The sequence below is a fragment of the Pelobates fuscus genome, chromosome 2 (genome assembly GCF_036172605.1).
Source record: "Pelobates fuscus isolate aPelFus1 chromosome 2, aPelFus1.pri, whole genome shotgun sequence".
In the NCBI taxonomy this organism is placed as follows: domain Eukaryota; kingdom Metazoa; phylum Chordata; class Amphibia; order Anura; family Pelobatidae; genus Pelobates; species Pelobates fuscus.
In genome coordinates, this window is record NC_086318.1 from 164,378,693 (window position 1) to 164,392,364 (window position 13,672).

General features: G+C 38.7%; 2 protein-coding genes across 2 annotated transcripts in view; one reads left to right on the forward strand and one right to left on the reverse strand.

The window, feature by feature from the left end:
- Positions 1 to 13,398, reverse strand: part of ANGPT2 (angiopoietin 2) — a 62,435-nt gene extending 49,037 nt beyond the window's left edge. The window contains exon 1 of the mRNA XM_063441119.1: positions 12,978 to 13,398. Within this exon, the coding sequence (XP_063297189.1) occupies positions 12,978 to 13,271 (294 nt within the window). The 5' untranslated portion in view covers positions 13,272 to 13,398. The remainder of the gene's footprint in view (positions 1 to 12,977) is intronic.
- The window catches only part of MCPH1 (microcephalin 1), a 440,996-nt gene that overhangs the window by 304,110 nt on the left and 123,214 nt on the right, over positions 1 to 13,672 (forward strand). The gene's annotated exons all lie outside the window — the stretch shown is intronic.

Here is a 13,672-nt window from a genome sequence, read left to right on the forward strand (position 1 = left end):
ACAGCATGGAGAACTGAGGGGACACAGCAGTGTTCCAAACAGCATGGAGAACTGAGGGGACACAGCAGTGTTACACACAGCATGGAGAACTGAGGGGACACAGCAGTGTTCCAAACAGCATGGGGAAATGAGGGGACACAGCAGTGTTCCAAACAGCATGGAGAACTGAGGGGACACAGCATTGTTATACACCGCATGGAGAACTGAGGGGACACAGCAGTGTTCCAAACAGCATGGAGAACTGAGGGGACACAGCAGTGTTCCAAACAGCACAGAGAACTGAGAGGACACAGCAGTGTTACAAACAGCACGGGGAACTAATGGGGACACAGTAGTGCCCCAAACAGCATGGGGAACTAATGGGAACACACAGGGCCGCCATCAGGGGGTGACAACCATAACGGTAGCAGCGGAACTGCGGCGCCCGCACGCTGATGGGGCCCATCGGGTGGCCTTAGGGCCACCCGATGGGCCCCATATCTTCAGGGGCCCGGTCAGCGCTGTGGCTGTGGTATAAAGCGCGACCGGGCCCCTTTAAAAAATAAATTGCCGCCGCAGCGCAAGTGCTGCTGGGAGGAAGTAGTCACTTCCTCCCAGCTCACTCCGCGCGGGAGGAGGGAGCGCCCGCCCGCCCGCCTGCCCGACAATGAAGAGTGAGAGCCCCGCCCGCCCGACAATGAAGAGGGAGAGCCAGCCGACTGACAGTCCCATCAGCCCCAGCCAGCCACCCTCCTGCAAAGACAAGGTAAGAAACAGGAGGGTGGCTGGAAAATGAGCTCTGTGTGTGTGTTTGAATGTATGTCTGTGTGTATGTCTGTCTGTCTGTTTGTGTGTGTGTATGTCTGTCTGTCTGTGTGTCTGTCTGTCTGTGTGTATGTCTGTCTGTCTGTGTATATGTCTGTCTGTGTATGTATGTATGTCTGTGTGGATGTCTGTCTGTGTGTATGTCTGTCTGTGTGTATGTCTGTGTGTGTGTATGTCTGTGTGTGTGTATGTCTGTGTATGTATGTCTGTCTGTGTGTCTGTCTGTCTGTGTGTCTGTCTGTTTGTGTGTCTGTCTGTGTGTATGTATGTTTGTGTGTATGTATGTTTGTGTGTATGTATGTCTGTGTGAATGTATCTGTGTGTATGTCTGTCTGTCTGTTTGTGTGTATGTATGTCTGTGTGTATGTCTGTCTGTCTGTTTGTGTGTATGTATGTCTGTGTGTATGTCTGTCTGTCTGTTTGTGTGTATGTCTGTCTGTCTGTGTGTATGTCTGTCTGTGTGTATGTCTGTCTGTGTGTATGTCTGTCTGTGTGTATGTCTGTCTGTGTGTATGTCTGTCTGTGTGTATGTCTGTCTGTGTGTATGTCTGTCTGTGTGTATGTCTGTCTGTGTGTATGTCTGTCTGTGTGTATGTCTGTCTGTGTGTATGTCTGTCTGTGTGTATGTCTGTCTGTGTGTATGTATGTCTGTGTGTATGTCTGTCTGTGTGAATGTCTGTCTGTGTGTATGTATGTCTGTGTGTATGTCTGTCTGTGTGTATGTCTGTCTGTGTGTATGTCTGTCTGTCTGTTTGTGTGTATGTATGTCTGTCTGTGTGTATGTATGTCTGTCTGTGTGTATGTATGTATGTATGTATGTCTGTCTGTCTGTGTGTGTCTGTGTGTGTGTATGTATGTCTGTGTCTGTGTATGTCTGTCTGTGTGTGTGTATGTCTGTCTGTGTGTATGTGTGTCTGTCTGTCTGTGTGTGTATGTCTGTCTGTGTGTATGTGTGTCTGTCTATGTCTGTCTGTGTGTCTGTGTGTGAATGTATGTCTATCTGTATGCATGTCATTATGTGTATGAATGTCAGTGTATGTATGTATGCATGTCATTATGAATGTGTGTATGTCTGTCTGTATGCATGTATGTCTATATGTATGCATGTCAGTGTATGTATGTCTGCATGTCATTATGAATGTGTGTCTGTATGGATGTCAGTGTCTGTATGGATGCCAGTATGAATGTATGTCTGTATGTATGTATGCATGTATGTCTATCTGTATGCATGTCATTATGTGTGTATGAATGTCAGTGTATGCATGTCTGCATGTCAGTATGCATGTGTGTATGTCAGTATGAATGTCTGTCTGTATGTCATTATGAATGTGTCTGTGTCTGTATGTCCTTATGCATGTGTGTCTGTATCTATGTTAGTATGTGTCTGTCACTATGTACGCCTGTGTGTCTGTATATGTGTGTATGTCTCAGTATTTGTGTGTCAGTATGTATGCCTATATGCGTATCAGTATGTGTGTCTGTTAGTATGTATCAGTGTGTGTGTGTGTGTGTGTGTATCTGTGTCCTTTTGTATCAGTGAATGTGTTTGTGTCTGTGTGTGTATTCCTGTGGGCGGGATTTGGAGGCGGTCTCTGTGGGCGGTTTTGGAGGCGGGCCCCCAGGGGCCCAGACCCTGAGCTCAGTTAGGGGCCCCAAAATTTCTGGTGGCGGCCCTGGGAACACAGTAGTGTTCCAAACAACATGAAGAACTGAGGAGACACAAAGCCAGCAAGCAACGGAACTCAACAATTACCAGAAAGACGAAACTCTGGCCTGGGATGTCCTAGCTGCCTACTAATATTGATAGAAACGCTAGAAATCCTATTTGTTTGTTGGGACTCAACAATTACTTGCATATTTATAATTATCCTAAAGAGCGTGTATATACATACTGCAAATAATGTGCACGCCTGAATTGCATGTGTTAAATAATAACATAGGGTTATACCTCTCTTAAATCGGTGTATCACATATGTTGGATAACACTATGTAATTGGTAACCTGATACGTGGTTTCTTGAGACAGCAAAAGTGATTTTAAGTGAAATCGTATCCAGTTGCCTTCAAGGCATTCACTGCCTTTAAATAGTAATGAACAGAATCCAGGTGACATTTGCTAAATGACAATTCGACCTCACCTTTCAGTGTTTTCAGCAGTTTACAATGATTGCCGCTTCCCACCAGTAAAACCCAACACACAAAAAATCCTTTTGACCCCAGTGAAAACATGCAGCACTGGAATGTAATACAGATTATATCTAAAGCAATTCCAGACTGTGACTTTCCCTTTTCTATGTGCTTTACACTATTTCATTTAGATAATTGAAGAGGATTGTATAAAAAGCTTAGCAGGTAATCCAAAAAGATGCAGTTTGTTTTCTCTACATAACTATATAATGAGGTTTCATTGCAGATTTCAAATCTCATTTTGTATCTTAGTTTTTGGAATGTTGTACAGTCTATGTATATAGCCTTCTTTACCGCCCAAGTAGTCATATTTGGCCCCAGTAAATGAAAACACGAAAAAGTCTTATGACATAATAGCCTCGATATAATATTGCTGGATAAGCTTTCCAAATAATTTTATATTTTTAGATAAACATTTTTTAAAAATGTGTAAATATTATTATTAATGTGCTTTATAAAGCGCCAACAAATTCTGCAGCGCTGTACAATTGGGAAAAAGACATACACAATAAGAACAGGCCCGATACAACATGTAGAGGGCCCTGCCTGTGAGCTTACAATCTAAAGGTTGAAATGGGGATATGAGACAAGAGGTAGCAGAGGAATTTGTTTGTGATGGCAGAGAGTTATTGGTATAACTGCATCAGCTGATAACATGTGAAGGTAATAGGAAGGTGATTGGTGTGGTTCTAAACAGCTGGAGGTGCATGCTATATAATTAGAAGGAACCAGGGTGGGTGGGTAGAGCCTAGTAAAGTTATCTGAAAAACATATATCAAAAACGATCAAAATATTACAGAATTAATATATTTTTCATAATATTACATAATTTTAAAAGTTTATCCAAAAATATTAAATCAGTTAGAAATCTTATCCAACAATATTAAATCAAAGCCAACATTGGTTTGTAACAAAATATTATATATAGTTATTGTGCTACCATTGTCTATGATTCATCCTGGGCCTTTGTAAACTGCTCAATTTGTAAGTGTGACTTGGTTGTACTGGTTGGAGTGTTGCAGTTTGTTGATAGTACATCCTAAAGTCTGAAATTCCTTTTGTCGAAATCTCTGTTTTAGTGTATAACCATGAAACCACTAAACCATGAGTTTTGTCAAATTAATAACCTAATTGCATATTTTCTACCAAATGAGCTGCAGTGGAATGCTTTTTCAGTTCAGATATATTTCAAACTTGGCAATTTATACTTAAACATTGCAATATAGAAAACACAAGTGGACTATGTGAAAATAGCCACAGAGTCGCTGCATTTAACACCTTTAAAGGACCGCTATAGTCACCCAGACAACTTCATGTTAATTATGTGTTTTGGGTGCAGTGGTAATGTCATTTTAACCATTCAATGTAAAACATTGCAGTTTTTTTTTATAAACTGCTGTGATTACATTGCAAAGCTAAATCCACCTCTAGTGGCTGTCTTCCTGACTTCTATTACCTTGGCTAAGTAAAACGTGGTCACCTGACACGAATACTCATAGAAAAGCATTGGTTTTAGTGCTTTCCTTTGAAAGGTCTCCAATGCTCATCTATATAATTAACACTATAGTATTTCCCTTAAAAGCAGGCTGCAGCCACTTACTAGCTTGTTAGTATAGCTCCAGAGCTATAATCACTCCTATATTTCAAATATTCAGCAGCTGATCGTGCCAACCTACAGCAGAAAAGAGGAAAAAGCTAACCTCTTGAATGAGAAATAACATTTATTTGAACTACCACACCACTTTAAATTCAGCATGACTCCCTATTTAGTGAATAAATCATAATTAAGCTCTCATCCCTGCTCTGCTTTAAACACATCTTCCAACTCTTGTATGCCTTCCGAAACCACAAAAAGGTTTAGTCATTAAAACAAATGACGCAGCCAAACTCAAAATATTTTTCTGACCTTATTTTTTTCCTGTAACAGTTGATGGTCGATGATGTAAACACATCCGTTGGCAAATTAGAATGCTTTTGATAAGCTTAACACGTACAATGCATAGCTAAACAGTCACAGAGCCTGGAGATAATCAAATTAACAACTAAAATGTATGAAGTTCCTCCAAATAATTCTATATACTAAACAGATTAAGGTTTACCAGTAACTTTCTAGGAGCCATGCGCCCTGACTTCTGGAGTTTGTCAATATCCACTTCATCTTGTTAAACTTTGACTAATGTCCACCATGTTTCTGGTATACCACCTCTGGATTAGGGTTAACTAATAGTGAGCAAGCAGAAGCCTATGACACAGATTTTTAAACACAGCTTAGAAAGTGATTGAAAAGTATTACGGTAAAATATAAACTAGAATTTCAAATTATCTTCATACAGTCCTTGTACTGTCCTTCAGCCAGATACTGTATCTCTCAGTTGCGGCATTTTGCAATGGCTATATTGTTAGGATATCTAATTTTACTGGCTTCTCTGCAAAGGGGAGTAATCTTATATTTGATCACATTTCTGTGCTATTATTTATTTATAAAATATTTTACCAGGAAAGATTAAGTAAGATTTCTCTCGTTTTGAAGTATGTATTAAGGGATACGACTTTTCATGTTCTAGAATTCTTGCCCTGTAGAATTTCCTATAGGAAGCAAAGTGAAATGTGTATATGTTTTACAATATGAACAATGCAGGAATTTTTTAAAAAAAAAAAACGAAAATATAAAAAAGTCAGATTGCAGTTGCTTTTACCAGGAGATAAAGTGTCATATTTTATTTCTCTATTTGGGTGGTACATTTGACCTTTTTTTTGTCTCCAGAAAGAGACTATACAATAATAAGAGTTACACTCATCACAATATATTGCCGTGACTAGAGAGCATGTAACAAACCGTGATACATTTAATGGGAGTGCTCTTTGTTTATCGAAACAAACCCACATGAAAAGGAATCTTTCCTGGAAATTTTTGAGCAGTGTAGACTGCTCCTCTTATCGCCTCTATCCTCATCAGTTAAATTTTTTTTCTGCACTTAATTTACTGGTTTGGAAAATCAATATGTGTCAGTGGTATAACTAATTTGCTCAGAAATGTTGACTAGATTAACCTATGGATCTTCATTGGGTGTAACATTAAACATCTCTCTCTTTACTGCACTCTAAATTGATTTTTTTTTTTTTTTTTTTTTTTACAATGCCTTTCATTTAGCACTGTTCAACAATGTGATATCTTTTATTTGCAATTTGCTCTGTCATGTCTCAATGTTATCCTTCTGTATCTCTGCAGGGAAACTGTTAAATCTCTCCTTTCGCAACACTCTAAAACACGTAGGTGTTACAAGTGGGGAAATGGAGGATACATCACCCAGATAAAAGCATGCAAAGGGACAGACCTTTCCTAGTTATGATGATCTAGTGGCCAAGACCAGTGGTGAAACTACAGCCTGTGTGGCTACACCGGGGTCCAGAGTGCTAGGGGGCCTAGTGCCGGGAGTTCCGCCATTATATACAAACACACACTTTCACTCAAACACCAATACTACACACAATTTAAAAGCCAACACTACATTCAAACACACCAATGCACTCAAATGCAAACATTACATACAAACACACCCCTGTATTATAAACACACCCCTAATATTCTATGCAAACACCAACACTACACACAAAAGCACACCTGCATTTAGCTCTGCCACTAGCCAAGACCATATGATGCATTGTTTAAGCAAGATAGTAAAAATTAAATTTTTTTAGGAAAACCCAATGCATTGCTCACAGTGACTGGTTCAAACTTTAAACCCAGAAGGAGGCTTTGGGTGTTGCTGCTAGGATGCAAATGGCTTATACATTTTTATGGTGCTAACATTCTTACCCAAGTGAATCCTTGATAGACATTTATAGGCCACAAAACTGGTTCAAATGCAGACTGTGAATATAGCATGTTTCAAAATGTGACATGCAGCCACAAGTAAAAAAGCCGAGGGAAATTTAACAAATACATTTACCGGTATATAATATAATACAATATATATTATTATTTATTTCTTTTATTTTATTTTTTAAAATGTATTTATTTATTACTTTTAGCATGGTCTTCCCTGATTTGAGATGCAGCCCAATTGTTTTGACAACTGTTGACATGAACTTGAAGTCTTTAATACAAATTAATCAAAGCATGATGGGATCGTATGGGGTGATGAATGCAGTTTACAGAAAAGATTTGTAGAAGAAGAAACGCTAAAGGGGGGATTTAGTTAGACAAACATTACTTTAAAAGGGAAAAGTCTTTACAAAAATGAACACATTTATAAACTATCTAAATTATTCTTGTCGCGGCAGTTTACACAGATTAAATTGCCGGCATGACAGTGATACGGGGGTTTTAGCAGGCTAGTGACTATAGACATCGGTGTTGTTAAGGATGAATTTAAAGGATGAAGCCCTCTATGTTGGGTTCTGTAGTCCTGCTTCTCTTCACGTTGCAGGATACTAGTGCCTTTATCTTATTGATCTAGTCAGCAGCTAATCAAAGCATTACAGCACAGCTTCTACATATTCGTTCAGGCCACAAAACTAGAGTGATAAATAAAAGACAAAAGATAAAGAGCCAAAAGGGAGTTTAGGTTTACACCGAGACAGATTAGATTTTATTAGAGGTGGGGAGAGAGAGAGAGAGACAAACCAGGTGAAGGTAGTTAGTGGGATAAAATGACAGCACTTGGGGTAGGTGATATAGTACTACAAGGAGTTAAGGATGGCATTGAGGATTGACCTTGGATGTAGTAGCCTTGATGCATGGGTTATTGGATTTTCATCTGAGCTAAAGCACCAGGATAAGCCTCCATGACTATAGCTATCCACTAAGCTTGTGTTTTAGGAATTCTTAGAACTGCATTGTGAGTAGGGTAAAGGATATACCACGTGTCTCCTTGCTATATGGTCCAGTGTCATTATACTTCACATTAACATTTTTGATGATCACTGTTGAATAACATTAAAGTATACTACCTTGCTTCATAGTGCTAGTCATGATTCCTCAGTCACACTGATTAATTTGGCAGGTCTGATATCTGGAGTGGGATGGAGGGGGTGAGTGGAGCAGACAAATGGATTTGTTCATGGTGTAATAAGTGTTACAAACACTCTGCCTGCCTGTAAAAGAGGCCAATCGACACTGTACATATGCATATGAGCACCTTCCCTCAATCCTCACGACACACAGCGCAACAGTGTGACTTGCACATTGAGTGCTCCGTAACAACCTAATCACAGGAAGTCTTGGACTGGGCGCTGCTTATAGGCTGTCAGCTAGTAAAAGATATGAACTTTTTTCAATCACTTTTCTCACGGGGAAACTAGTGATAGGCTGAATATATTAGCTATCAGCCTATGAGTGGTGCTCAGTCCGAGGCTTCCTTATTGAAGCCTTGTACTTGCATAGGAAGTGGAGGGACAGATCGATTGGGCACCATTTTGAAGATTTTTGGTTAAAACCGTTCATTAATGAGGGGTAAATATGTTATTTTGGGTAGATCGTTTAATTTTTTTTGTTTTTTTGTTTTTTATGTCTGATAGGTTATTAACCCTTTAAGGACCAGACTTCTGGAATAAAAGGGAATCATGACATGTCACACATGTCATGTGTCCTTAAGGCATTAAAATGGTTACAGTTTATAAAAAAAAAGTATTCTCCTGCCCACCATCTCACACATTCCCCTTCAGTTAACAGCACATTATTTGTTACACTACAAACTGACTTAAAACCTTGTCTTGGCTAGTGATTGTATACCTAAAAAGTAAAAAGTTATATTAAAAAAATATATATATATATATATGAAACAGATTAAAAAGATGCAAAGTGGGACATGATGCCTAATGATTTTTGGACTTCCAGACAAAGTTACAAACACTAGGGCTTATTTTCAGGGGATGTCTTATTTCAGGGGAAAACGGTTTCAAGCATGCGCTAGAAAGCAGGTCTACGTTTGGGAGAATTCCCCCAAACATAGACCAGTTCAATAGTGCATGTAATCCCGCGAATCTTTGTTTGGGGAAACTTTCCCGCACATAAATTAGCTTACTAGCGACTGGAATCCTGTAATTCTATGTTTGGGGAAACGTCTCCGAACATAGATTTATTTACTCGCAAATGGAATAATGCAAATTTATGCTCAGTGAAAATTCCCCTACATGGATTATCTTACTTGCGAATGGAATCCCGCAAATCTACGTTCGGGGAGATTTCACCGAACATAGACTAGCGAACTAGCTGTTGGCGACTAGGGCTTATTTTCGCTGCATGGCCTTATATTACGAGCATCCACCAAAAATAGACTAGGGTGACTAGGGCTTATTTTCGCTGCATGGCCTTATATTACGAGCATCCACCAAAAATAGACTAGGGCGACTAGGGCTTATTTTTGGGGGATGTCTTATTTTCAGGGAAACAGGGTAGATATAATTATTTTATGTATTTAATTATCATTGATTTTGCAGGATGTTTGACAATGCATAAAATTTATTAGCAGTGTAAAATTTTACTTTTTCTTGACTGAGTTATAGATTTCTTGTTTGATCTTTTGAAGATTGCTTATCTTTTGCCTTTTTTTTCCCCATGGATTGTAGGAGACAAATTATGGGAAGTTTAAATCTCCTATAATGGGCTTACACATAGAAATCCTGCATCCATAATGTTGGAACATAATCATGTTTTTGAGATATACATGAAAAATGCTGTTCTATAGTATGTATTATTCATAAGCTACAGCAGGGAATCAATCACTCAACCAAGATGGGATCTCAAAGGAAGTCTCTTGACTTAGTAATTGATTTCCATGCAGTAAAACATGACTTTCCAGGGAAACATGGTGGATCTGATAAACCTACTTCCAGCAGTGATGTTTGTGATACTAACCTTTATCACGATGATTCTTTCTCGCTCATTTTCAAATGTAAAAGTTTGGGGGCGTTTAGAGGGATACTAAACTGGTGGGATGGGGTCAGATGGAGGGGTACAGAAATTTAACTTTTATTTCACAAAAATGTATATATATTTTTATTTGCTTTTAGTTATTCCAACACTTTCACTAGTTACCTCATGTAAGGCAGATATATACATAGATGACTGCCTAGAATTGCACTGGCAGCTCGTACGTGAAACAAGATGGGATTAACTACACAAAACAAAAACCCTGTAGTTATTGATCCACTAACTCTGCTTCTCATCTTAATTCCACTTGACCTGTAGTTACAACTGTAACTTGAGGAGATTCTAAAATGCTGGAGGTTGCCACAAAAATAATGGTGCACATAAAATGCAGACTGAAAGCAAATTGGTAAAACAAAATGGAAACAGATGTAACAATTACCAAGCATGAATTAGAATGCATCATTTTAAGTGCTTAAAGGCGCATTTTATATAATTGATGAGCCCATGTGTGGAAGTGTAAAATATTGCTGTGGAGAAATTATAAAGTACGGAATTGACAAATGGAGAAAACCAACTACATACTGAGAACTCTGAGAGAATTCAATACACTACACTAAATTACACAAACATTTATTATTTTGACCTGAATTTGGCAATTTAAATTTGTATCTACTTACTCTGGGACCGTTCATAAATGTATGTGTCTTGTTTTTGACTATGAAAAGGAAATATATGTAGAAACATGTTTCTAGTTAAGTAAAATTCAAGGATGTTTTGAAGCCAAGCACAAAAGAGAAATTTAAAATTTTTAAATTGTATTCAACCTAACATAATTTATATTTTGAAGTATTTAGCCAATAAAGGATGTCCATTGGGAAGAAATGTACACCTATTTTGCTCCACCACTAGCAAAAAAAAAAAAAATCTCCGTGCATTTTTTGGTGGGAGAAAGGAGGTGGGCCATTTTAAGTCAAAAAGATATGTTCCGGGTACTTCTCCAATGAGACATTTGTATTTAATTATACTGGATTATACTGGAATATCTTAAAGAAATGTTTAATCTTTGAATGATCCACCTGTGCTGACAGGGATATCTGAATAAAGTAAACTAAAGATCAGAACACTTCCTGCATCAGACTTTCCTGAAAATAATGTCAAAAATCACTAGCACTTTATGTTGTCAAAATCAATTACACTTTGCAGCGCTGTGCTGGGGAGCAATCCAGCTCTGTGTCATAGACTTTCTACTTCCCAATGTTCTCACCATGAGAATATTTTATCTGTGGGCCTTCAGTGAACCCTGCCTCAAACCTCCATGTACATGACCCTCATGTGACAGTCGTAAAAATGATTTATCATGTACTACAAGCACTGTACATACTGTAGTTTTCTTGCTTTGCAGATCTGAGCTGCAGAACAAAAACAGTGATTTCTCAAAGACTCCAAACCGGCTTTTTTTTTTTCTGCATGACAGGGTGCAATAAGGGTAACCCTATGTGCGGATCACAGAATGAGCATTCCATGCTGTGTGCCATGTATAAATCTCTAGTGACAGGTCAAATTGTGCTTGGCTGGTTTTCTGGCATATTTGGTACAAACAAAAACCTCTAGAATTGAATTTCTCCCAAATTAACGAGCACCACCCCGCAGTGCTTCTTTGCAAAAGTTCTTGCAGTGTCCGGTTTGATATAAGCACTGTTTGTTTTGACTTTATAAATTGTTGCATACAGTCAGGGCTGCCTTTTCCAATGGCACTGTGGGCATCTGCCCAGTAATCAAAGAGAACTCCTGCAGCCATATCAAATGGGGTTGGGGGAGAAATGGAAGCACAATAGCAAAACAGAAAATGTACATGAATAGAGATAGGATACCAGTATATAAGCCACTGGGCCACCTATAAGCCAACTCCGCCATTGGCCTGCCACATTGCTGATGTAGGGTGCCCACATGTAAACGATCTGCCTATGGATCACCATTTCATTAAAGCAAAATGAACACAGTTTTGATACTATTTACTAAAGTGAGAATTTAAAGTGAATCTCAAATTTAAGGTTGAAATAGATGAACTGGAAAAAAGTTATGCTTTCAGTTCTGATACCCTGGCCTAAAATTTGAAATTCACTTAGAATTCTCACTTTATAAAAACTCCTGCCTATATTTAGTTATGTATATACAGAGATAAAGTGGTAGGAAATCTTTAGCAGTTTAGTTTTTGCAAAGTTGCAATTGTGAACCCCAACTACCATACCACAAGGGTTTTGACGCTCTAATGCAACATGTCCCATTCCATTCTTTACTTCAAATACTCCTTTTATATCTGGCTCTATAAGGAAGTACTAATAGTTACAACACACTATTTTAACTTGATACTATGTTGCTCTTTAAACCCACCCCAAAAAATAATATATATATATATATATATATATATATATATATATATATATATCCTTATTCAACAGTTAGCTGCCACATTACATTTAATATATTTCTATCTACACTGTCATTAAACATAGTAATATGTTTTTATGATTTACTAGATTTCACCACATGTTGATACAGTTTTACTCTAGAATATAAAATAGAATCATATTAACTCGATACATAAATATAATCAGTTAGTAAAAAGTAGGTTATTCACTAGAGTTTTAAAACCTACTTGCAAAATGTAGTCTAGATAGTGATCTGCGGGGAAACAAGTAAATCTTTCATTCTGCTCTAAGCAGTGCATGACTATTTAAGAATAAATTCGTTTTCAGTTCAGTGTTCAGTAAATAAACCCCAAATTGTACCGGTTTCACGCTGGTTTGTATCACTGAAATCCGATGGTTTCCCAGCGCAGACAACTAATATGATGAACTTGGCACTCTTGAAAAGAAGAGATTAAAATGCGTTTAAACACATTGTAATTTGAGGTATCATTCTCAATGGCATTTTCGAATCATCGCATAACTCTCCATGTCACCACTACATACTCTCCATACAAACACGGGAGTCTAAAAACAGCAATAATAGCATAGGTGACAGGATGCCCCATGCAACAAGCCAATAACATCCAGAGGTGATGATGGAGCCAGCTGATCTGAGTATGCCATGGCACTGCACGCCATCCTTACCTTGAGAAGCCACTGTGTGTTGTTCTCCATAATATTCTCCAGAACCTGTAGCCTTTGTATGGAGTCATCATAGTCCAGAGGGGCATCTCTCTGCACAGAGTTAGACACCTGAGGAGTGGCAGGGGCAGGGCGGCAGCTGTCCACCTCAGGGAGCAGGAAGGTATAACTGCAAGCTCCATGCTGGACCTGGTACTGCTTCTTCCCTGGGCTCTCCACAGCTTTCTTGAAGGTGCTCAGACTCATATCACAGCACCTTAGCAGTAGTACCAGCAGCAGGGAGGCAGATAACTTCATCTTTACAGGCTGATGTTAGACAGGAGAACAGGAATCTCTGACAGTCACTAGGCTATGTTTCCCCCAATGTAAAACAAGCAGGAGCTGCCTTTCATGTAATATTGCTGTGCTTTTGGTGCGAGATTTAAAGCTGTTACATTTCATCAATGACATGTGCTGTTGCCTGCCCAGACCCTTCCCCTTTCCTGCTATAGGGACAGTGAGAGAAGCCACTCCCAGGCTGCCCAGCTGTACATTTATAGTCCTGAAGCTGCAACTTCACACAGTGAGACTCCTCTCCGTACTGCTCTGTCCTACATCCAGTTCTGGGCATAGTTTGGGAGGGGATATGAAGATTGAAAGCAGGCATTTTAGTGCTTGGCAGGGATAAATAACATATTTTTCACCAACTGATTAAATAA